General features: G+C 41.9%; 1 protein-coding gene across 2 annotated transcripts in view; it reads right to left on the bottom strand.

Moving 5' to 3' along the window:
• EVC (EvC ciliary complex subunit 1) overlaps positions 1 to 26,258 on the bottom strand; it is a 194,127-nt gene that overhangs the window by 151,527 nt on the left and 16,342 nt on the right. For both annotated transcript variants that reach the window (XM_089677394.1, XM_089677392.1), the window contains exons 2-4: positions 14,594 to 14,731; positions 5,480 to 5,563; positions 2,819 to 3,051 (exon numbers count right to left, since the gene is read on the bottom strand). In XM_089677394.1, the coding sequence (XP_089533520.1) occupies positions 2,819 to 3,051; positions 5,480 to 5,563; positions 14,594 to 14,731 (455 nt within the window). The remainder of the gene's footprint in view (positions 1 to 2,818; positions 3,052 to 5,479; positions 5,564 to 14,593; positions 14,732 to 26,258) is intronic.

The following is a 26,258-nucleotide window of genomic DNA, read 5'->3' on the forward strand; positions in this document are numbered from 1 at the left end:
GGGAGCTAAAAAATCAGGACATGATTTCTAAACGGCCATCACTCCCTCATTTTCAAGCCCACCTACACAAATCTTATATCAAAACGTTCAGCTATCCCTGCTGCCACTAAAAATGTCCACGTCTAAGCCATAGTCCTGATAGTTTTTACAATATGACCATGACTCACGCCGCCCATTGACCTTTTTACAGTTACTCCAGCCACTCCAACCACACAACAGTTACTCCAGCCACTCCAACCACACAACAGTTACTCCAGCCACTCCAACCACACAACAGTTACTCCAGCCACTCCACCCAGTTACTCCGCCCACTCCAGTTGTAGACTACTGGTGGAGGCAAGAACACTTCACACAATTTCCCCAGAAATTGTAGCTTTTCTAGTTTATGTATATTATGCACTTTTTAACACTCTGGTTACTTAATTTTTTTGTATAAATAAGTTTAGCACGGCTTTTTTAATATACTGCAGCTTATCAATTCTTAGATGTGATGGCTGCATTAGTTTTCTTTTTTTGGCTTTCTTTCCTTTATATTCACCTGGTGATTCAGGCAGATGCAGCAGTTAGATGGATGAGACAAACCATTTAACACTGAGATGGGTGCTTACAATGGGCAGTTTTTATTCATTCTGTAAAACCTTCATCCCAAAAAGGAAACAAAATGGTTGCTGTAACTTCTTACAAGGTGTTAGCTGGAGTTTGGCTTCAATTTGTTAGTGTATCTAAGTTTGCTAGTACATCTTACACTCCTCTCCCCCTAGACTGACAATGCTGCTGTCCAAATGTGTCTCTGTTTCTCCTTCATCCAGAGTGGAAGCGCTCTAATACAGGTGTGCTACTGGCCAGATTGCCAGGTGAAAACAGAGGGGGAAAAAAAATAAAAACCGAAAGCTAATGCAGCCACTACATCTAATGATGGGTAAGCTGATGGAATTGCAATATATTACATTTTTGCTTTTTGGTTTAATGCTGCTTTAAGTCCACTGAGACCAGAAAGTCCACCTGATGCAGACAGACAATATTAGATCTGGTTGACTCCATTTGAAATTTCTGGACATGAATGTAAACATTTAAGGCCACTGAGGTACAAAACTGGGCGAATGTCCCCTTCGGGAGTGTGAACAGTTAACAAACTGGAGGGTTAAACCCTGAAATTTTCTGCAGCAGAGACTAGAATGATGGCGCCTTAAGCTTTTAACCCTGGGATACCACTTCTCTGAAAAGTTACTTTGGGCAGTTCCTCCTCCCACCCTCCACCCTGAGCTGTGCTCCCTTCCACTCTCTGCTGTGCACTGAGGATGACAGCAACGGAGAAGGCTGGGGGAAGAGAAACCGGCACCTAAAAGGAGGGGGTTGGTGGTGCAGAGACATATTTGTGGTCTACCTGTCACCTGCCCGTGGTCAACAGGTAGACCATGATCGATGGGTTGCTGACCCCACTCTAGACTACCTAATGGTCACACAGGAAAACAGTTGCTTCTACAGGCAAAATGCTAAACCCCTCTAGGAGCTGATTTTTTTTAAGCCAGTGTGCATGGAACCTTAATGAATTTTACGCATGCTATTTACCTGTAAAAGCTTCCTGCATTCAAAAACCCTGAGACTGCTGTGGGGCACTGCTATCCTGGTTGAATGTCAGCAGACTTAAAGTGGTTCTAAAGCCAGAGAGTTTTTTTTACCTTAATGCATTCTATACATTAAGGTAAAAACCTTCTGCATGCAGCTCTCCCCGCCTTCCCCCTTATCCTTACCTGAGCCTGATCTCGATCCAGCGCTGTGCATGATAGCAGCAGCTCTCTCCCTCCTCATTGGCTCAGAGACACCATTGGCTCCTGTAAGGAGGGGTGAGGCAGAGACACAATCTGTTTATCAATGGACACACAGAGAGGGGCTCCAGAGCAAGCACACGAGTGCCCCCATAGCAAGTGGCATAGGGATCTATGCAAAACCATTGGTCAGAGCAGGCAAGCATGACATATTTATTGCGAAAAAAAAAAAGCGTAAGCATTTACAATCACTTGAAGTGACTCCCTATAGTATTTCCCTTCACTCCCCTAGCTGCTACATAGAAGAAGATGAGGCGAGGAGGGTGGAGAGTCTGGGTCAGCGCAGACAGTATTTAGACACTCCCAGAGAGGGCAATGACATATAGCTGCTATTAAAATATAGCCACTTACCGGTCCCTCAGTTCAGCGGTGCCTTCACCACTGCTGGTTTCACCAGCCGTCTTCTCTCCCTGGCGCCGGCATCTTCAGTGTGGTCACCCAGCTTGCAGCTTCACAGCTGGGTGCCCACTGTACATGCGCGAGAAGTGCTGCGCATTGTGAATGGCACCATAGTCTTCTGGGACCTGTCACGTGTCCCAGAAGACTACGGGGAGGGAGGGGGAGACAACTTCTGCTTCCGATCTCCTAGCTGACCGCAGCGGAAGTGGGAGCGGGTACCTGTCAAATTTGGGTACCCGCCCCTCCTCCCCGCTCCCCAAAGGTGCCAAACCTTAATGGGGAGAGGGGGACAAAGGCTTAAAGCGGAACTTCCCCTTTTGGGTGGTGCTCTGCTTTAAGTAGTCAAATTTCCTAGTTCAAATTTACATTGCAAGTGAATAAAATTAATTTAGAAGGAAAAACACAGTAAGTAAACATTATAGACACTTTATTTTGCTGTGCTTTTGCCTATACTTTTTTAGGTTGATAACAGGGTTTTGCTAACCAGTACTGTCTTCAATGACCTCTATGCTAACAGGGTTAATATGAAACACGTTTTAAGTGTTTTGTACACAGAATTAAAGTGTGTACTCTAAATTCAGCAATATTTTTACCTGTTACATATAAGAACTTCAGGAAAAGAGTTGACTCGGGGAAAGGTTCTCTCGTAGAATCTATCCAGACTGGTAGTGGAATGTATTGTGGTGGATGAACTTCCATCCTCCTTCTCCCCCTGACTCAGAGATTCGGTACTGCTCCCCGCAGAGTCTTCAAACATCTGGTTTGGTAACTGGGCACGCTTAGAATTTTCATGCAGTGATGGGTTTGATGCTCCATCAGCAAGAGGCTAGAATCACAGACAGATGGAAAATAAAGAGAGGATTTTGCTAAGGCTTCTTCAGTTGAAAAAAAAAATGTTTACACATTATGTTGAGATACACAGGTGATGTTGAAGATGCTATGTGTTACTTTACCTACTCTGCACCTATATTCTGTTCTGAGTTTAAAGGTAAGATGGATATGAGTGCTACCAATGCTGACTTTTTTGTAAAATGTTACTTGCCTTAGGCCCCTTTTACACGAGCAGACTGTCCGTTTTTCATCCATCTGTTGACAGATGAAAAACGGACATCAAAGCATCTCTATGGAAAAATGGATGTAAACAGATGATCATGCGTTTACATCCACATCCATCATCATCCATTTTTTGAAATGGATGAAAGCCCTATTTTGTGTAACAGACAAAAAACAAATGTAAAAAACGTGGTTGAACTCATGAAACGAATGGTCTGCATGTGTGAAAAGGGCCTTATTGGTTGAATTGTAAGTATTATGATTTGTGCCCCATTTTAGGTTTCTTTTAAGTTAGGAGACTTTGTTTAAGGAGAGAGGCAGAGAAGAAAGAATGGGCTAAAAAAGAGTTGAGGAGAAAAGAGGAGAAAAACACAAATAACAGGGGGGGGGGGGGGGATTAAAGTTGCAGGAAGAGAAAAAGTTTAGGGATAATGGGGTGTATATTTTCCTCCGTGGTGTCATCTAGGTCGGAAGAGTTGAGCTTTGAAGAGTAAATCAAGATGTACTTTGGGAAATAGGCTTTGTTACATCTATGTAAAGGGTTGGGTTACAAGATCTTTAAATTGTTGGAAATCTCTATATGATTCAGATGGACAAAATGTCTGGAAATCCTTCTGTTGGATCTTATATCAATATCAATGAGTTTCTCCGTTCACATCATGTCATTCAAAAGTTCGGCCCATTCTGCAGGGGATGATGTACTGTATGTGGAAGTGTCCAATACCTTGGAGTTAATTGTTTAACTGCAATTAGGAAGAAACTCAAGACTTTTTGAATAAAAACATTGAGCTCATGTTCAAAATTTGTAGAGCAATAATTAGGGATGTAATCATGATAAAAAAGAAGGGAGAAAGAAGCACCTCTAAGTGTAGACACTATAAAATGTACTACTCAAAAAGTAGTCAAAAAGCTACTCCACTGGTCACCACTACTGCTCTATCTGAACCAGGAAGCCAGTTGAGAGATTATTATTATTATACAGGATTTATATAGTGCCAACAGTTTGCTCAGCACTTTACAATATAAATGGAGACAATACAGCAATGATACAGTTTAATACAAGAGGGTTAGGAGGGTCCTGCTCCTTGGAGCTTACAATCTAAGAGGGAGGTGCTGGTGGTACAAAAGGTAATAACTGTGGGGGATGAACTGATAGGAGGAATAGGAGGTTCCATTATTAGCTGAAGGCAGGATAGGCTTCCCTGAAGAGATAGGTTTTCAGAGATTGTCTAAAAGTGGGCAGAGTAGGTGATAGTCAGATAGATTGGGGTAGAGAGTTCCAGAGGATGGGGGAGGCTCTGGAGAAGTCCTGGAGACGAGATTGGGAGAAGGAGACAAGGGAGCTAGAGAGCAGAAGGTTGTGGGAGGAGCGGAGAGGACAGTTTGGGTGATATTTGGAGACAAGATCGGTGATGTAATTTGGGGCAGAGTTATAAATAGCTTTATATGTTATTGTTAATGTTTTGAATTTTATTATTTGGGCAATGGGAAACCAGTGGAGGGATTGGCAGAGGGATGGCAGATATGGAACGGTTAGTAAGATGGATGAGTCTGGCAGCAGCATTCATGATAGAATGAAGAGAGGATAGCCTGCAATTTTCATGTTATCATGATACAAAGTGTACATCATGAGGACCATGTCCTATGATAGTTTGATGGCTGTACTCCTCCAGAAATGTGTAGAAAAGAACCTTCTGATTTCTGACAACTCCTCTCCACAACTTCTCTCCAATGCTCCTGGTGTGGGCAGATGCTTATCGACCTACAATGCAGGACTATTTGTCCTGTACTGTATGTGATAATGTCCACGTTTGATTGCTGGTCATAGAGCATCAGAGAAGAGACTCTGGAGGACTGTTCACACAGTGTGATGGAAGCAGGCAGTGCAGGGAGACCCCACTGCAAGAGTAATTTTTTTCTGATGCTGAGGATTGGGTCTTTAAAGTTATGTTTCTGTATCTTACAGGATATGGAGAGTTTTTGGGCAAGGAGAAAGCTTATGTCCCAGTCTTTTCAGATATTGACAAGTTTAATTCTTTTTCCCAGTTATGGTAAATTTAGGAAGCTGTTCAGAGACTTTTCTTAAAAGCAAGAAATACAGGGTCAAAACTGTATGTTGTGGTCTTTGGGCCACTTTCTGTCCACATGCACCCACTTCAGCATCATCTGCCATCATTACTCTGGACTGTTAGACATCTTACCCTAAACTTTTGATTTATTGGGTAAACAACTTTGGCCTTTAATGCAAATGCTTCAATGCCATTACTGGACGTCTGGTCGCCTTCCTGCAAAGAGAAGAACACAGTATACATTATCTACAGCTTGCAGAGCTTGTGATGCAGCCAGGAAAAGGTTCCCAGGTAGAAGTATGAGCTGTACCATTCTAATGACTAGCTCACAACAGCACATAAATCTCAGTGCATAAAAGAATATAAATAGCAGTTATTTTTAGAGATTGCATGAAATATCTGAATGCACCAGTGGGATTGCAAGATAAATAAACCATGAAGCATTATCCAATTATTCACACAAATAAAGCCTAACAGAGCAGAACCTTATTAAGTTGACGAAAGCTGTTCCTCAATTAATTATTATGCATCTGATTATCCTCCTTGCTAACCATTAGGGTACGATTGATGTAGCCAGTGCTGTAACAAAGTACTTTAAACACTTCTTCTATACAATCCAAACTGTCCGATATTAAATCTATATAGAAATAACATTGTACTCTGAGTTTCCAGGAAGACGATCAGAGAAAAATGACTCCATAATTGGTCAGAGAGAGTATCACCCATATATCAGCAGATGTCACATGGATTCTGTGCATGTAGTCATGAACCTAGGTGTGCTTTGTGTACGTCTTCCAGATCTGGGCATTAAAACCAGTGTGAAAATTTGCCTTTGTGCAGGAGCTTCCCGAGTTTCCAGGAAGATGATCAGAGAAAACATTACTCCATAATTGGTCAGAGAGTGTATTACCCATAAATCAGCAGATGTCACATGGATTCTGTGCGTGCAGTCATGTGTATCTTTATTTATTTATTTATTTTAACTTATTTATTTCAGGTACTTATATAGCGCCATCAATTTACACAGCGCTTTACATATATATATATATATATATATATATATATATATATATATAGTACATTCACATCAGTCCCTAACCCTCAAGGGGCATACAATCTAAGTGCCTTAACTCACATTCATATACAAGGGCCAATTTAGACAGGATCCAATTAACCTATCAGCATGTCTTGTGGGAGGAAACCGGAGTACAGGTGGTGCTGTGGCTGGGATTCGAACCAACGACCCTAGTACTGCCAGGTGGAAGTGCTAACCATTTAGCCACTGTGCTGCCCATCATTGCATGAACCTAGGTGTGCTTTGTGTACGTCTTCCAGATCTGGGCAGTAAAACTAGTGTGAAAATTTGCCTTTGTGCAGGAGCTTCCTGTAATAAAGACTGATCACTGCTGCTCAATCTTCATGTGCCGGGTGACTGGTCTTGTCCCTGCCCCCTCCTTTAGTCGATGGAGTGGAAAACCCAGATACTCCTGCGCTTAGGGATGGACTCAATGTCATTAGGACCACATAGCGAGATTCTTGGGATATGTACGCCTTGCTGCCCTCAAAAGACCGGGGGAGTCCAAACATACTGAATAGAGAAAAACAAACAGAGGACGCACCGGCCTAATACATTACCTAAAAATCTGTTTATTAAATGGTAAAAGTAGGTATTGTACTCACAGATTGTTAATAAAATCAAAAGGCACATCGTGAAGGAACAGCTCTGTCCTATTCACACTACGTGTCTGTCCGTAATGGGAACTGTGGGCATCCAAAAGACTGACGCGTTTCGAGGACTAGCCTCTTCCTCAGAGCCCTGGTGGATGGAGCCTGCTGTATCCCTCCGACATCTCTGCTCTGTGCACAGGCTATGCACAGCACAGTGCTGATGTCACTGCTACTTTTATAAGGTAGAATGTGGGTTTTTAAAGGCACTTGGTGCAAAAAAGTGGCGTTATATCCTTTGTGGCAAGAAAGATTGGATGCCTGGAGGGTTTTTTTTTTTTTTTCGTATTTCCTTTATTTTAACAAAGGTTAAACAGTTTACAGATATGACTTCAAAAGACACATAACAGAGTATCGTACATTAGAAAAATGCCATGTCATGAATAATTGCATTAATTGTCAAAGTAATGCTGAGAAAACTTAATTCCAAAGAACAGTATGATACTGGAGCGTAATCTGGAGACATACAATAAGAGATTACACTGATCACAGGAAGGGGGTCTAGGGAAAACATGGACACTTACGGTAATCTAATCCCAGATATGGTATTAAATAAGCAATTACCAAATTTTTAAGCGTAAAAACAGAGTGAAAGGCGCTTCCAGGAGCAGGGGAGAAAAGTGAGGGAGGGGAAAAACAGACAGGGGCTCCCCAGTAAGGCAGAAAAAGAAGAGCGAGCCATCCATCTCCCGGGTAGGATGCTGGAAGCCTGGAGTTCATCTTTAATTTTCAGTCAGTGTGTGAATTCATACTTCTTGCATGCCGTCTTCCTATTCAACACACTTTGAGAACTGTGGCTGATCTCTTTATGCGTTTGCCGAGTATCTGTTTTCAGGCAGTCTTGTCTTTATCTGATCCTTTTGAAAACTTCATGTGTATTTATTCAACTCCTCTGCTCCAGGGAAGTGCTACAATACAATACTAGTTTGCGTTTTGGAGTACAAAGCTCTAGCCAACTTCAGATTGTGTCTGGTCTGTCCTTGTATTACCTTGCTGGCCCTGTCTGAACCTCCATTCTTGTCCTGCAATTCTTTTTTAGGTTTGTATGTCTTTACCCTTTTCACTGCCTTGTCTACTACGGGTGCTTTTATGTTTCTTGTTTAAGTTTCGCTATTGCCTGAAACGGTCAGCGTGTATATTGACCATTACCCTAGTCTTTGTCATATCATGTTTAGCCCTGTAGTTTTCACAGTCTACAGTTCCCCTTGTTTATTTTATTGTCTTGTTGACACTACGGTCTCCTGTCCTGCCAGAAAAGGCTGACTGTAGGAGAGCTGTGTAAATCTCAGTACTGCATGGACAGAAATACTAATCCTTTGATATGTAGAACAGCTTCCAAGTACATACAGGGGTTGGACAAAAATATGGAAAATTTTCTAGTAAAGTGAGCAGCCTACTTGCCTTTAACAAATCAACCCTTTCATCTCTATGAATTTAACCTGTACAAGGATGGAATGTGTTAGAGTAGAGTGGTCCTATGTAGAGCAGTAGCGTGCTTTGTTTGAAATCAATTTAGTTTTAAGAAATCACTCATTTTATTGGACTCTGGTTCCTTCTGCGAACTGCTATGTTACTACTGTGTCCTGTACTGATGCAGCAGTTTGCGGGGAAAACCACAGAGTGTGGCGGTGATAGGTAATTGAACAGACTCAAAAGTTTACAAGATATTCATAGCCCTTTAAGTGAGCAAAGATGTGACTTGTCACCCACCGCCAATAAGGTAAGTATAGAACATCTGCTTTTACCGAGTTCCTTTTGTCTAAATGTTTTTATTATATCGAGTCACTTTTTACACACAGTATATATTTAACCAGTGCAATTACCTGGCATTCAGGTAGTGCAAAATTTCATAGTTTTTTTGTCAATTGTAATTCTTATCTTTTGGCAGTCACTATTTGCCTACATATAGTTACAAATATTATAGATTGTCTACACAGATAAAAGAAACATATAAAAACTTAAAGAAGAATTCTTGGTATGGGTAATTTATACATACAATCACAATTCCCAAAAAGTTGGGATGCTGTGTAAAATCCAAATAAAAACAGAATACAAAGATTTGCAAATCTCACAATCCTATATTTTATTCACAACAGAAAATATATCAAATGTTTAAAATGAGAACATATTCCATTTTAATGAAAAATAAGGCAATTTTGAAATTGATGTCAAAAACACATCTCAAAAAAGTTTGGACAGGGTACCAAAAAGCTGGCAAAGTATATTCATTGGTTGAGCTTGGACCAATGTGACTATGTACAGTTGCAAGAAAAAGTATGTGAACCCCTTGGGATTACGTGGAGTTTTGCATGAATTGGGCATAAAATGTGCTCTGAACGTCATCTAAGTCACAACAATAGAAGAACACAGTCTGCTGAACATAATACTACACAAACATTAGATGTTGCCATGGTTTAATTACACATAACATGTAAACATTCACAGTGCAGGGAGGAAAAAGTATGTGAACCTTTGGACTTAATAACTGATTGACCCTCCTTTGGCAGCAATAACCTCAACCAAACGTTTCCTGTAGTTGCAGATCAGACCTGCACAACGATCTGGAGTAATTTTGGACCACTCCTCTTCACAAAACTGTTTCAGTGTAGCAATATTCTTGGGATGTCTGTTGTGAATCGCTCTCTTAAAGGTCATGCCACAGCATTTCAATCGGGTTGAGGTCAGGACTCTGACTGGGCCACTCCAGAAGGCGTATTCTGTGCTGTTGCAGCCATTGTTTTGTTGAATTACTTGTATGCTTTGGGTCATTGTCCTGTTGCATCACCCATCCTCTGCGAAGCTTCAGTTGGCGGACAGATGGTCGTACGTTTTCCTGCAAAATGTCTTAATAAACTCTGGAATTCATTTTCCCATCAATGACAACAATCCGTCCAGGCCCTGAGGCAGCAAAGCAGCCCCAAACCATGATGCTCCCTCCGCCATGTTTTACAGTGGGGATGAGGTTTTGATGTTGGTGTGCTGTGCCTTTTTTTCTCCACACAGTGTTGTGTGTTCTTCCCAAACAACTCAATCTTGGTTTCATCTGTCCACAGTATATTTTGCCAGTAGTGCTGTGGAACATCCAGGTGCTCTTTTGCAAACTTCAAACGTGCTGCAATATTCTTTTTGGACAGCAATGGCTTCCTCCGTGGTGTCCTCCCATGTACTCCATTCTTATTTAATGTTTTCCTTATTGTAGATGTGTCAACAAAATAGTTAGCATGTGCCAGAGATTTCCGTAGGTCTTTAGCTGACACTCTGGGATTCTTCTTTACCTCATGCAGCATTCTGCGCTGTGCTCTTGCAGTCATTTTTACAGGACGACCACGCCTATGGAGAGTAGCAACGGTGCTAAACTTTCTCCATTTGTAGACAGTCTGTCTTACCGTGGACACATGAACATCAAGGGTTTTGGAGATACTTTTGTAACCCTTTCCAGCTTCATGCAAGTCAACAATTCTTGGTCGTAGGTCTTCTGAGAGCTCTTTTCTGCGAGGCATGGTTCACATCAGACAGTGCTTCTTGAAACCAGTAAACCCAAAACAGGTGTGTGTTTTAAAAGGGCAGGACAGCTGTCAGCAACACATCCAATATCATCACACTGATTGGAGTCAAGGTTGGCTCACTCCTGGCTCCAATTAGCTCTGGGAGAAGTCATTAAGCTAGGGCCTCACATACTTTTTCCTCCCTGCACTGTGAATGTTTACATGTTATGTGCAATTAAACCATGGCAACATCTAATGTTTGTGTAGTATTATGTTTAGCAGACTGTGTTCTTCTATTGTTGTGACTTAGATGACGTTCAGAGCACATTTTATGCCCAATTCATGAAAACTCCACGTAATCCCAAAGGGTTCACATACTTTTTCTTGCAACTGTATATGACATACCTGGCCTATGCCCCTTGAAACTGGAAATCGCTTTAGCAGACACCACTATGATTTCGACTTGCGTCCGGATCCTGTATTGAGAGGCAGACCTGCTGCATTCTGAACACAGGAGGTCGGCCGCTCAGCTTGGGCACCATTTAGGGAATGCAAAGCATTCTCTGATTGGACAAAGTAGAGATTGTGACATCAGCACCCCACCTCTTTGCCTTGTCCAATTACTAAATACTTTGCATTCCTTCAGAAAATGCAAAGCATTCTCTGAATCGTGCCCGTACTGACTAGCCAACCTCCTATATTCAGAATACAACAGTACAGCCTCTCAGCATAGGACCCAGAAGAAAGTGGAGATCACTGGGGTAGAAGTGTCTACTTATCAGCCAGGTATAGTATATATAATATCCATACCTGAAATTCTTCTTTAAGTATAGAAAATCTGTAATATTTGTAGCTACATGTAGGAAAAATGTTTCTTAAATATTTATTAGCGATTGTATACATGGCACTGTGGAGTTTGAAAACATGCAGGGCTTATTACGCTAGGAGGTAGTAGTTTTTGGCACAGAGCTCCACACTGCCTATATGCTTTTTGGCAGCTTCTGCAGATATTCCCTGTCTACGGTAGGGGAGTGGTGGAAGGTTGTGTCCCTTCTATGGTTCATTTCACTATTTTCAGCAGTAAAAAAAAAAAAGAAAGCTTTGGGAAAGCACAGATTCCATACAAGGCTTGCCATCTGCTTTCTACTAGTGACATACAGTAAATATTCATATGTAATATTTCAGATTTACCCAAATTAGATCAGATAAAGAGGAAATAAAAATCTTTCTTAGATCTCAACATTGTTTGGATGGACATTTTGGATTTTGACTGGTGGTCTAACTCAGTGGTGCTCAACATTAGGCAGACCAGGGCTCAGTAAATTCTTCCAAAAACCCTCCATGCCCCAATATACGAAGGGCGTTCAAGTCAAACCGGGACTTTTAATTTTACAAGTATAAAAAGGGATACTAGCTTGGTGGTACTACACGCAGTAGTAAGTAGCAAGTGTGTCCTATTACTGAACTTAGGCAGCGCACATGTAGCGGCTAGTCCAGAGACCGTCAATCAAGATGGAAGACAACAGTGTTAGTGCATGCCTGGAACAGCGTGTGGTGATGAAGTTTCTTGTGAATGAAAGCATAAAACCCGCAGATATCTACAGAAGACTTAAAGCACAGTACGGTGATGAGACACTGTGATGAGCCGCAGTAAGACATTTGAATAGTGTAAACGTTTCAAAGATGGTCGTACTGCCATCAGTGAAGATCCCTGCTGTGGTGGTTCCCAGCCCACAGCAGTCATTCTTGTGAACATTCAGCATGTGGAACGCCTGATCCTGGATAACCAACGTATAACCTGTCATGAAATTGCACAAGAGAAGAGTCTTTCTGTTAGAACAGTAAACACAATGATGAGGAAGTGAAGCAAGCTGTCCTAGGATGGTTCAGGCAAACTGACAAACCTTTCTATGCTGAAGCTTTCCAGGCATTAGTTAAACGCTGGGATAAGTGTATAAATGTAGCAGGGGGGTATTTTGAAAAATAAATGCAGTTTCCACTCCTTGAAATTTGTTCTTTTATCATATAAACTCAAAAGTCTTGGTTTGACGTGAACACCCCTTGTAGTTGTGATCTACGGGTGGCTCGTGACCGACCACCATTCTAAACCTTCCCTACTCTATCAATAAGAAACACAAAAAAGTGGGGATGTAGATACACTTTAAATCCAGAACTCATTATCCTAGGAAGCTATAAGATCCAATAAAACTTAAGAAAATAAAAAAAGCACATGATTGCAGTTGTATCCCACAGGAACCGATCAAATTCTTGTTTAATGTTTCCCCAAAAATAAACAGTGAAATCTGATTGGTTCTCATTAGCTACAACTTCAGTTCTCTGTGTATTTTCAAATCTCATTTAATGTGATATTAAAGTATTAGTTCATGTTCCGGCGCCAATCAGAATCACTCTGAACTGTTTCAAAGCCCTGCAAAATGAAGAGGGAGAAGGGTGGGTATTTTAAATCCCCAAGATGCTACGCTTGCTGTGTAGGCACTGACAGCACATCACCCACAGAAGGTAAGTACAGCGGGGACCAGAGAGGTGGGGAGGGTGTAGGGTGTTTGTTTACCTTTTCATTTTTTCTTAAAAGCTGAACACTTTAGGCCCTGGAGCAGACATTTTTGCACAGAGACTCGTCACATGAAAGCAAACCAATCAGAATTTATACAAACGTGCTACAAGCAATTTGGGAATCAATAAAAAAGGTGATTGCTGGGACTCGAGAAATACATAATAAGAGCCCAGAAAGAGGATGTGAAAGTGAATGCATACTCCATGTGACCATCCCCAACCCCCAGAACTGCACACATACACACACACCATCCCAGCAGAGGATTGCATGCTTCTCTGCCAACCTACCATGTGTTCTGCTTGGTGGCCCCAGGAGGCTGCTATGTATTTTCAGCACACAGCTCTGTGCTGATCAACAAGCTCCTCTCCCCATTCCGACTTCAGACGTGACTCCTGCCTGGGGTTCCACTGCAGTGTTGGAGGCTTGGGTATATGCGCTGAGATTCTTGTTCAGTTAAAGGAATATGAATAAGGGGTGGAACATGTAACATGTTCCAGCATTGGCACCCTGTATCCCTGATCCCCCTGTGACAGTGGGTGGGGGATCTTCTCTCCATACCATCTGTCACAATTTAAAAGCAGCGTGGCATTGCGGGTCTCCGCCGACATGGACGCATCATTCATTCACAGTTTCCTGTGAGTAAACAGCCTACAAATACCGTCAGCCATTGTGGCTGATGGCTTCTAGTTCTCAATGATCTACGAGGGCACTGGTGACCGCCCTGGTAGATCATTGAGTCTTCCTGCTCTCAAGTAACTGCCTGGCTGTATGAGGTATGGGCAGACCGCTATCCTGAGAGTCTTCAGAAGCCTGAGATTGTACCTGCGATCTGCTGATTGTGGGTGCAATGCTCCTCAGGCTCCTTAAAAAAAAGGGCATTTAGTATTTTGTTTTCTATGTGCAAAAGGAGAACTTAGCCTTTAAGCTTTGAAAATGAAAGACAGAAGCTGATTGGTTGCCATTCACAACTAATCCAGATTGTGGCTGCTTCAGTTTTGATAAATTCCCCTCATTATGTTACTGACTAGTACCAATTCTGTGTTTTGTTTTGGTTGACCAGTAACCATTCTGTTTTTGACTTGATTGACTAGTACACATTCCATCATCAGTGCGAATGACCGGTAACTGTTCTTTTATGTATTTGCTAAATAATATCCATTATGTTTTCCTCTTTCATATTTCCCATCTAATTCTAACCTTCAAATGGGTTCAGAAACAATACCACCAAGGATGCCTACAATACTTTTGGGGTCAATATTCCTGGCTTTAGCCATGGAAGCCTAAAAAAATATATATTTCTGGTGATAAGAAGAACCCTTCTGATTGTGACAGCTTACTATTTTCTGCACTTTACTTCTCCAAGTAGTCTCACTTCATACCATCAGTAAAGAAAAACTATAACTGGTCTTGTTATATACCTCATTACATTACATGTTATGTATAACAAATAGGGCAACCTACTTCATCCAGTGGCATAAGTCTAGGCATAAGTCTAGACTGTCTTATTCGAATCTTCTTTTTAGCTTTTGGGGGAGAATCACTGGCATCTTGTTTACGCTCAGATTTCTTGTTCTCCAAATTTACTTCTGAATCCTTGACCTGTAACAATATAGTCAGTCATATAAACAGCCCAGCAGTATATGGGGTATAACAGAACACGGAAGACTGGTAAGGTCATGATGACAAGCAACACTGCCTAAAATGAGTATTTTCTAAGATTACATATGTTGGGATTGATACACAATGCTTTAAATGAGATGTATGGAATTTGAGAAAACAAACAAACATACATACCTACTTCCATGTCGCAGCATTGATATGATGCTGCAGTTGTCCCATGCCAATCCTAGAACCAAGAACTGAACAATCACATGATTGCTGATCATTCACTCTTGGCCAGCTCTGAGAAGAGAGCAGTGACTGCCAGTCAGCACTCTCCTCCTCCAGTGCTCACTGAAGCACCAGGCAAAGGAAGGCTTGGGTGCTCTTAATCACACTTTAAGAGGTGGAGTCAGCTGTCAATCAGCAGCTGGGTGGATCCTAATAATATTGTTTGGATCATTCTAGAGCCTGGAGTGACTCTTTTCTGTCAGCTGAGAGCTGCAATAGCCTGCTATTAGATGACTGGGTCACAGGAGAATAAAAATAAGTGCACTCCTGAGACCCACAAGAGAAGTATTACTAAAAAAAGCTTCGGCCATACTTCTCTTTTAAAACCAGCCCAAAGCCATGTGACTGTAATTTTCAAGTTTTGTTGGACTTAACTGAAAATAAAGTTGCTTTTACTAGTGTGTTACTTTGTGAGTTGAGCCTATTATATATGGCATATTTTTATCAAGCTTAGTAACTCAAACAATAGTAAACCATAAATAAGCTCAATTCACAAAGCTTTAACACAAGGTTAACCACTTACCCTCCAGAGGATTTTCCCCCCTTACTGCCCAGACCATTTTTTGCAATATGGTGCTGTGTTACTTTAACTTTAGCTACATTTCTTTGCTAAAAAAAATCCCAATACATGTAAATTAATTGGTTTACATGAAATTTATAGCGTCTACAAATGGCGTTATATATACTGGAATTTTTATTATACTAGTAATAGTGGCAATCAGCGACTTCTAGCGGAACTGCGGAAGTGATCAGTGCTAATAAAAAACACTGACACTGTACTAATGACACTGGGCAGGAAGGGGTTAACATATGGTGTGATCAAAGGGTTAACTGTGTGCTGTGTTTTACTAGGGAGACATGCTGCTTTGTATCTCTGTTGTGCAGAGAGATACAAAACAGCATTGTCCATGCTGACATGTTTACACACAGGTCAGCTTTCCCTGATGATCGCCAAGTGTCAGCCAGGTAAGTGACATCTCTGGCCGCCAATAGCAGTGCGGGTAGGGTGGCACGCACACCCCCTACCCAGAAATGCACATCACGTATATATTTGTGATTTTGCACAGCACTGCTGCCCTGTAGATGTACTTCTGCTATAGGGTGGAGGCCAAGCAGTTAAAGCAGAACTAAACCCTCCTATCCTTTAAAGCAGGGCTTGACAAATTTGCTTTGAATCTAGGAGCCAGCTAAAAAAGTTAGGAGCCAGTTTATTTTAACATAGCGTGGGTTGTAGTGCTCAAGGCAAAGTAACATATTTGCCCAAATCCATTTTTGGAGACTACGCAGAACAACAGCTATCAAGGACAGGTTTCCCAGATGGTGGACTCATTCCCTCCCATAATCATTGTTTTAAATCTTCATTGATCATGCCCCCTCCTTCCTTTGTCCAAATTGAGCTTTGTCACTTAGCTTTAGATTTTACAGCTGGTTTGCCGCACGTTTCCAGGGAACACATTTGAAGAACATTTATTTTTGCATAGTTCAGACATATAGATTACAGAAATCTTGGCTTTCATGCCTTGGTTTATCTTTGGACTAATGGTTCCACTTTAGAATGTTGCTCAGGGAAATGGTAACTGGAACAAGAAAACGCCCAGGTCAATGAAAGATGCTTTATTATACCAGGTTAATGTTAACACTGAACTCCAGGCAGACATAAAAGACCCAAATTATTGCAGTTATACATTAATATATCATGAATGAATAATTTAAATGCAAGCAGTGTAATTGACTGAACGTGACTTTGAATCGCTGCTTGCAATACCCTATACAGCAATACCTTGACTGAGAGCCAATCAGGTATGCTGCAGTGTTCATTTGCTAAGAAGGAACACACTGATTGCAGGGAGAGCAGAGTTCAGAGCATCTGCTGCTGCTTCTTTCACTGTCCTGTCACAGGCTCAGGGAGAGGAAAGACCTGTAAGTGGTACTTTCTGCAGCAAAGAAAAAAACTAAGCTAAACCGAGCTTCAATGTGTGCCAGAGCTTTTTAAATCTCAGAACAAAATGCACAGAAATACAAATTAATTGACAGCTTCCAGCTCCACAGATAAAACAACTCCCTTTTATGTATTTCATTGTGTTAAGCGGTTTGGCCGGAATTCAGCACATGTGGACCTACATTTTTCTGCACCTGATCAATGCAGATTTCTGCAAGGCCACATACTGTAGAAAACAACTGTTTGTATCTGTGTCTGTGTTCACACCACAATGGAGTGGAAGGTGTGGAAAAATGAATCTGTACTTTACCAATATATGGCAAAAAAAAGAACTTATGTTGGTGAACACACATTGGGGATCTGAGTGTTTTTATTGGGTGGTTAGCATTTAATGACCTCCTAAGCTACATCATCTTGATTCAAGTAATTTTTGAATTCCCATTAACTTGTATGGAGAGAAAAGCAGTTCTGAAGGGAACAAAAACCCATGTGCATAGACTTGCTCCTCTCTCCAGCAGCACATAGTCCCCTTTCCCACACTCCCCACCATACACTTACCAGGATCATGGAAAGTCAGACCATATAAACTCCAAACTGACTTGTTGGAGCTTTCTCAGGACTCTTGTCCCACACCAGTGTTGTTACATGAGAGAAGGAGAGTGGGTACCATGCTCCCGACCAGTATTTGCCATTAGAGATGGGTCGATGAACAGTGACCCCATTACTTTAAACACTTGTCTACCTGGGCAATGTTTTTATTTTTTGTACACATTAAAGTCTGCATTTTAGAAACTATACGTCAAGCCTTTGTGTACCTGTGAAAGCCTAAAAAACGATGGTATCCAAAATTCTCTATAGCTGACGCTTTAAAAGCCTTTACAGGTAGTTGATGAGGAATGACAGCTGTGAAAGAAGTGGCACAATACATGCCGCTTCCGGGTTCATTAGATGAAGGGGGATTGGGGCACAGATATTCCTTAATCACCTAATGCATTCAAAGTTGCTGCCACTTACTGCAGTCCCGGATTCCCTGGAGGAACAGGAGAGCCTGGGAACCACGGTGGGCACTAGTGGAGGGGAAAGGGGGGTTGACACCTTTGGATCCCTGTAAAAGTCCCCCTGGATCACTTCAACCTTAAAGCCGAGAGTCAGCTATAAAAATCACTACCACACTCAGCCATAAGCTTGTTTTAACTGCTTGTATACCAGGACAACCGTAAACCTACCTTGGTAGTCAATTTGGTTAAGCTGTTCTCTGCCCTAGGGTGGATTCACACTGTCCGACTGCGCTTTGGACAGAGAGCAGCTAACCCACAGTTTTTGTGCAGGTTAGCTGCACTTTCCCATAGACGTCTATTACATCTTGTGGTTTTGGTGAGATTTTAGAAGGTGCATAAGGATATGTTCACACCATGGAGGGAATTCAATAAAGCTGCTGCGCCACTTTTCTGATGTTAATTCCACTTGTTAATGTGTCACACCAAATTCATGAAGCATTGTGGAGCATTGAATGCATGAAATTCAAAATAAAATACTGACAATTTATATCTTATGAAAGTGGAGCTAATTAGGACCAACTCTCTTTTGGCATACAGAGAGGGACAGATACTGCCGCTTGCCCTTTCCTGGGCCCCACTGGTAGCACAAACAAGAAATTGGACCTTCTGATTTGTGCCAACCTTTTCAGATAGACCCTGATAGCTCGTATTACATCCAAAGAAAGCAGCAATTTCTCTCCTGGTGAATGAAGATTCGGACAACAAAAAAAAAAGAGAGTAGGAAAAGGTCCTGATTCAAGTGAAAGCTAGAAACCACCTTAGGCAAGAAGGATGGATGAGGACGCAACACAATCCTATCCTGGTGTAAGATTAAAATGGCTCCTTGAAGAAAGATACCCTTTTGCTGAAGTGATTGCAATGAAAAAAACATTTAAAAAAACCTTTCTAGTCAAAAGGACTAGTGGAATATCCCAAATAGGTTAAAAATGTCTGCTTCTGCAAAATAGCCAACACCAAATTTTAATCCCAAAAACACAAGGGTAGCCTGACAGGAGGTACCGCAAAAATCACCCCCTGCACAAAGGCCAGAACCAGAGAGTGCAAACCACTAGGCCTTTGAAAGAATACGGACAAAACTGACTCCAAATGGTGCCCAAGGCCAACCTCATTTCCACACCTGCCTGGAGAAAAGAGAGAATCCTTCCTATCACATACTTCCTGGGATGCCATCCTTTGGCCTTACACCAGGAAATGTAAGACTTACAGACTCTGTAGTAGCAGTTCCTGGATACCAGCTTCCTAGCATTCAGCAGTGTAGAAATAACTGGACCTGAGACCCCTCAGTCTCTCAAGATCCTGGCTTCAATAGCCACACCATCAAATTTAGCGACTGTAAAGCAGGGTGCCATATTAGGTTTGCTCGGACCAGAAGAGACCATGGACTGACCACAGCTAGTTCTACTATATCTGCGTACCAAGCCCTATTGGGCCAGACCTGGCCTACCAAGATCACCGGTGTTGCTTCTTTTCGGATCCTGCACAAAAGGCACAGAAGACACTGATTTGGGAGCAGACCTAAATTAGGGAGAACCGATCCCAAGAATTTACCACAGCATCCACCCTGAACGCAAGTGGGTCCTTTGTTCTGGACATGAACTTGTCCACCTTGTTGTTGAACCTAGATGCCAATAGATTTATGTCCATGGTACCCCAACGCTGGAAAAATGCCTAAAAAATCTCAGGGTGCAGGGACCACTCTCCTGGAATTAACTGCTGGTGACTGAGAAAATCTGCCTGCCAAAACTCTACCCCCGGAATGCAAACTGCTGACAGAGATGGCACATGAAGCTCCACCTAAGTCAGAATGTGATCCACCTCCTCCTGGGCCATCCGGCTCCTGGTGCCTCCTTGGTGGTTGATGTAAGTCAATGACAGGACAGGATCCTGAACGGATATCCGTGTAACCTAATCGTCCAGAACTTCAGAGCAAATTGAACTGCCCAAAGTTTCAGGACAATGATGGGCAGACTCTTCTCTGGCCGAGCCCACTTTCCCTGGACAGAACAGCTCCCCAGCCAAAAACTAGCATCCATAGGTTATTATCTTCCAAACTACAGGAAGAAAACACTTCCCTCTTTCCAGATTCTGAGCCACCAACCACTAATTAAAAATCTGCTTTACCTTGGGGAACAGAGACATGACAATCCAAAACTTGGACTTTCTTGTTCCAGACAGACAAAAAGTTTCTCTGCAATGGTCTGGAGTGGAACTGTGCATAGTGAACTGCCTCGAATGTCGACATCATGTTCCTCAGTAACCTCATTAACCTCATGCAAAGGCGTATAGATGGATATCTTTTCCTCCTCACATCTCGCACCTGATCTTTCAGAACAAAGCACTTTCCCGGGGGGGGGGGGGGCAAGAAGACTTGCATACACCATATCTGGGACCAACCCCAAATTTCCCAGACTTTGAATCGGCTGTAAGGTTAACTTCTCAAAGTTTAGGATCCGTTCTAGAACATGTACTGCACGAGCCACATTCCGCCTTAAGCTTGGAACAGACTGCACCCTGAGTAATAGGTTGTCCAGATATCCTTGTACCGATATTCCCTGGGCTCGTATTAGGCCTAATACCGAAACCAGAACTTTTGTGAAAACACGAGGGACCGTGGCAAGCCCGAAGGGCAGAGCCACAAATTAAAATGATGACCTTCTACTGTAAACTACAGAAACCTTTGATGAGGTTGGAATGCTGATAAAAATAAAGGAAAGAAGGCGATATTGCGCATGTGCGACGTGCACACCTGCCCTTGGGAAGCCACATACGTGCTCCCATGTGCGTCCTACAATCCAGCGAGCGGGCCTGGACTCCTGCAGCCTCTAGTTGGAAACAATTAAAAATAAAAAGTTACCTCCAACAAAGAGTTCCCCAAACATGCCAAGACCAGCTAGGAGCACACACAGCACAGATACAGTGCTCCTGAAACCCCCTAGTTGCAAAAAGAGAAAAGGACACAGACATTGTGGATACCTGGCCCTGTCAAACTGTTGCTGCTGTAGCTGCCCAGGCAGTATTGGTGCTTTGTATAAAATCATAAAAAGGTCCCTAGATGTATCCAAATGCCCTATGGAAATGAAGGTATTGAAATATACATTCCTCTTTTCTTTGCTTATCTCTTTCCTCTCTTTTTATTTTTTTTAAAGATAAAAAAGAAAATGGAGCAATCTTACCAATTCCACCGCAGGGCTCTAACAAACAGACACCCAATCTTCACCCATCACGGCGGGTCTGGTCACTTAAGTGTTACTAAACCCACAACAGTAAAATCAGTCTGTATATGCAGTAAAGCATGCTTGTTATTCTCACTGTGGAACCTAAAGGGTTAATCCTCTGCATTGTGTAAAAAGGCTGTTTGATCCTGACTTCTCTGATCCTCCCCTTCTTCCAGTGTCCTCTCTTATCTCCTGATAAGACATATTGTGTGGAGACACTCTGCACATGCTCAGTTTAATGCGTATTGCTAGAGAGGTTTTTTTTTTCTTGGCAGAGTGCATGTGATCAGCACAGGGCCAATCAGCTCTGTCTAGACCAGGGGTGGGCAAACTTTTTGACTTGAGGGCCGCAATGGGTTCATATATTGGACCCGGGGGCCGGACCAAGAGTAGATGAATGATGTGTATGTGTCATCCATAGTAAGTATAGTAATATTCCCCCATAGTAAGCATAGTAATTAATCCCCCATATAGTAATTCATCCCCCATAGTAATTCATCCCACATATAGTAATTCATCCCCCATATAGTAATTCATCCCCCATAGTAATTCATCCCCCATAGTAATTCATCCCCCATATAGTAATTCATCCCCCATAGTAATTCATCCCCCATATAGTAATTCATCCCCCATAGTAATTCATCCCCCATAGTAATTCATCCCCCATATAGTAATTCATCCCCCATATAGTAATTCATCCCCCATATAATAATTCATCCCCCATAGTAATTCATCCCCCATAGTAATTCATCCCCCATAGTAATTCATCCCCCATATAATAATTCATCCCCCATAGTAATTCATCCCCCATATAGTAATTCATCCCCCATATAGTAATTCATCCCCCATAGTAATTCATCCCCCATATAGTAATTCATCCCCCATAGTAATTCATCCCCCATATAGTAATTCATCCCCCCTATAGTAATTCATTCCCCATATTAATTCATCCCCCATATAGTAATTCATCCCCCCTATAGTAATTCATTCCCCATATTAATTCATCCCCCATATTAATTCATCCCTCATATAGTATTTCACCCCCCACAGTACTATTCCCCCCCAAGTAGTAAGCCAAGTCCCCCCTGTGTCAATTCACTTACCTTTGCTCCGCGCGTTCCTCTCGCCGTGTTCCCGCGCCGTTCCGGTCTTCAGGGCGGACTGTGAGAGGAGCCTAGCTCTCCTCCCCTCACGTTCGTCACGCTGCCCCGCCTACACACATCCTGACAGCCACATCCGCGGGCCGGATTAAAAGGTCCGCCGGGCCGTATACGGCCCGCGGGCCGTAGTTTGCCCATTGCTGGTCTAGACAGTGGTTAGGGCTTCTGCATTCTCCTGGAGCAAAATGAAAACTCCTCCTACAAGCGGTAACCAGTGCTCGGCTGGACACTGATAGAAGTCACAATACTGCTATATACTGCTGGTGAGAAAAGGTATTTAGCAGTTTCTATTTACTAAAATAATTACATTTCCGTGTTCTCTGTACTGTGGGAGACCGAGTCCTGGGTTTAGTAACCCTTTAAGGACCTTCAAGGACTCGGTCCCCTATGATTTTTGAGGTCCACTCCCTTGGACATTTATAGCAGCCTGTTGGACAACCGCCTTGGTCATTTAGCAAAAAATGCACATGGATCTGTAGTGCAGGGTCCAGCAACAAAAAGGGTCTAATTACAGGCAAAACCTCGTTACGTCCTCCATCTTCCATATGAGGTTCGGGTACCATTTATCTTAGCGTACAGCCATCCAAATGGATCCGATTAACCAATCCCTTGATCCTTATAAGAACCACTTCTGGGACCAAACCATATTCTCAGAGAACTGAACTTTGGTGACCATCACCTTCCAAACACTGGTGAAAAAAAAAACAGGTACTTCCTATGTAGGAGTACCTGGTTTGGTCTGCCAGTATCCATTCACCTGTAGGCGGCGCATAACCCAGATAGTAATGATTATAGCCTGCTCTGCGTCTCATGATGTACGATAAAGAAAACCTTTACTTAAAGTGTTACTAAACCCAGGACCCTGCATTCACTGTATCTGCTCTCCCACAGTACACGCAACATGGAAATGCAATTTTTTTAGTAAATATAAGCTGCTAAATGCCTTTTCTCATCAGCAGTTAGAGCAGTCTTGTGACTTCTATCAGTGTTCAGCAGAGCACTGGTTAAGGTTTGTAAGAGTTTTCTTTCTGCTCTAGGAGAATGCAGAACCCCTGACCTCTGTCTGGACAGAGCTGATTGGCCCTGAGCTGGTCACATGCACTCTCCCAAGGAAAAAAAAACCTCTCTAGAAACACACACCAAACTGAGCATGTGCAGAGTGTATCCACATGATATATCTTATCAGGAGATAAGAGGGGGACACTGGAAGAAGGGGAGGATCAGAGAAGTCAGGATCAAACAGCTGTTTACACAATGCAGAGGATTAACCCCTTAGGTTCCACAGTGAGTATAACAAGCATGCTTTACTGCATATACAGAATTATTTTACTGTTGTGGGTTTAGTAACACTTTAAGTCAACTGACCAAACTATAATCTAACCGACTGCTATGGAATCCTGCACTCCACATAGCTGCATTGCTCTGAATAAGCCCTATGTGTTCTAAGCGTGATTCCATCTGCTAGCCAGTAAACATCTGATGTGTCTGCAATATTTTTCCATCATTCACACACAATTAATTAAAACAAAATATTGAGTCATTGTCAGAGATGGTCACTACAGCGAGGTTTGATGTCGCCTAAAAAAAAAAATGAGTCATATATTAATAATGATTTTCTGTTCTTTTATATCCAAAACCTTTCAATTGCTTCTGCAAAAGCAGCTAATGATAAAATAAACTTGACACTCACTTACATCTGACATTTAAAAAAGTCCTAATTTATCTTTACGCCATCCAATGCTTCCACTTGTCTTTTTATTTCCCCTTTAATCTTCTCTGTTCCATCCAGACAGCAGTCTCTTGATGTACGCTGTCACTGTGTTCCCACATGTTGCTCCTCTAGATAATCACTCCTATCTGTCGCTGTAAGTATACTCTGTACTACCTCGGCTACAGCACGCAGGATGACATTTTCAATTAAGTCTAAACTCCAGGCAGATAAACATAATTTAAAGAGTTTATATTAAAAAAAAAAAAAATCAATCAAATCTATTTTCAAATGCAGATGATATAAGTACCTGGGAATGCATTTATACAAGCTTCTTGTAATCCTCTACACAGCAGGACATACCAGACTGTAGAATAAAGGCCAGTACTGTGAGTCATTCTGGCTCTACCATGTGGTTATCAGCCTCCTGGCTATGAATTGATTGAAACGAAATGAGTATGTAAATCACAAAACTGGCTGAACAAAATCACACATTTAAGCGGCATTAAACCCAAAAGAAAAAATACAGCAGAATATGTTGCAGCTTATAAATCATTAGATGTGGTGGCTGCATTAGTTTTCTTTTTTTAGGCTTCCCCCTGGTGATCTGGCCTGCAGGGTAATCCCGTGTAGCTCGGGGTTACCGCTTTCGGCACTGATAATTAACCCCGAGCTACACTCGGGAATACCGCCAGGGAGGTTAATATGAAGAGAAAAGGGTTTTCAATCAAATAGAAAGACCGGAATGTGGGGATTTTTAATGTGTCAATAATACCAGTATATATAAAAATAAAATACAGCTTTATCTGTACATTAACCGTGCCAAATCTGGAATTTCTCTCCTACAAGTAAAAATCTGAATTTTTTAGCTAGACAATTAGCTAGAAAATTACTTTAAACTCCCAATTATATATTTTTTAAGCAGAGGACCTAGAGAATAAAATAGTGGATGTTGCATATTTTTATGTCACACGATATTTGCACAGCAGTATTTCAAATGCAATTTTTTAGGAAAAAATAAAATGTAAAAGGTTTTGATGTGCGAACACACAATATAATAGCCAACTGTTTTATGAAATAGAAAAGATGATGTTAGGCTGAGTAAAACGATACCAAACATGTCACACCTTAAAATTGCATACACTTGTGGAACAGCACCAAACTATAGTACCTAAAAATCTCCATAGGCAACACTTTAAAAGCCTCTACAGGTTACCAGTTTGGAGTTACACAGGAGATCTGGTGCTAGAATAATTGCTCTTGCTATTGCATTCGCGGTGATATCTCACATTTCCTAAGAGGTTGAACCAGCTGCTGCTCCATGCATTTGAGTGGATCCCGACCATATGGTCGAGATAATTTCAGACCCTGGACTGTCTCTGTGACATCAGCTGACAAGGGTCAAAGGAGTGCAGAACGAACTTCACTCCTGTGATCCTTAGGATAAGTACAGCCAAAAAAGCTTGGTCCTTACTTCTACTTTAACCACTACAAGTCCGGACACTTTCACCCCCTTCCTGTCCAATTTTCAGCTTTCAGCGCTATCACACTTTGAATGACAATTGCGCATTCATGCAACACTGTACCCATATGAATTTTTTAGCATTTTTTTTGAGACAGATTATGCAGTATTTGCCAAGCGTTTTGCTTTTTAAGGTATATACCTTATAAAGGTATAGTGAATAGACATTGTCAGTAACGCATGCAATATTTGGGAAAAATGTGTCACATGACACAAATACCGCATGCGATAAGCTTTAGTGAATGGAGCCCAGTGTACAGTATACACCAGTCAGCCAAAACATTACTACCACTGTTGGGTAAAGTGAATAACATGGATTATCTTGTTACAAAGGCACCTGAAAGTGGGTGGGATATATTAGGCAGAAAGTGATCATGTTATTCCTGAAGTTGATGCATGGAAAGCAGAATAATGGGCAATTGTATGGATTTGAGCGACAAGAGCCAAAATTATACTGGCTAGACGATTGGGTCAAAGCAACTACAAAACCGCAGCTCTTGTGGGACGTTGCCGGTGTGTAGTGGTCAGGACCTATCAAACGTTGTCCAAGGAAGGAAAAAGGCTGGTCTAGGTAATCCTATTCAATAGAAGAGCTACTGTAGCTCAAATTGTTGAAAAGGGTACTGCTGGTTCT

The sequence above is a fragment of the Staurois parvus genome, unplaced genomic scaffold, assembly GCF_062004578.1.
Source record: "Staurois parvus isolate SC_StPar_1 unplaced genomic scaffold, SC_StPar_1.0 ptg000186l, whole genome shotgun sequence".
Classification (NCBI taxonomy): Eukaryota; Metazoa; Chordata; class Amphibia; order Anura; family Ranidae; genus Staurois; species Staurois parvus.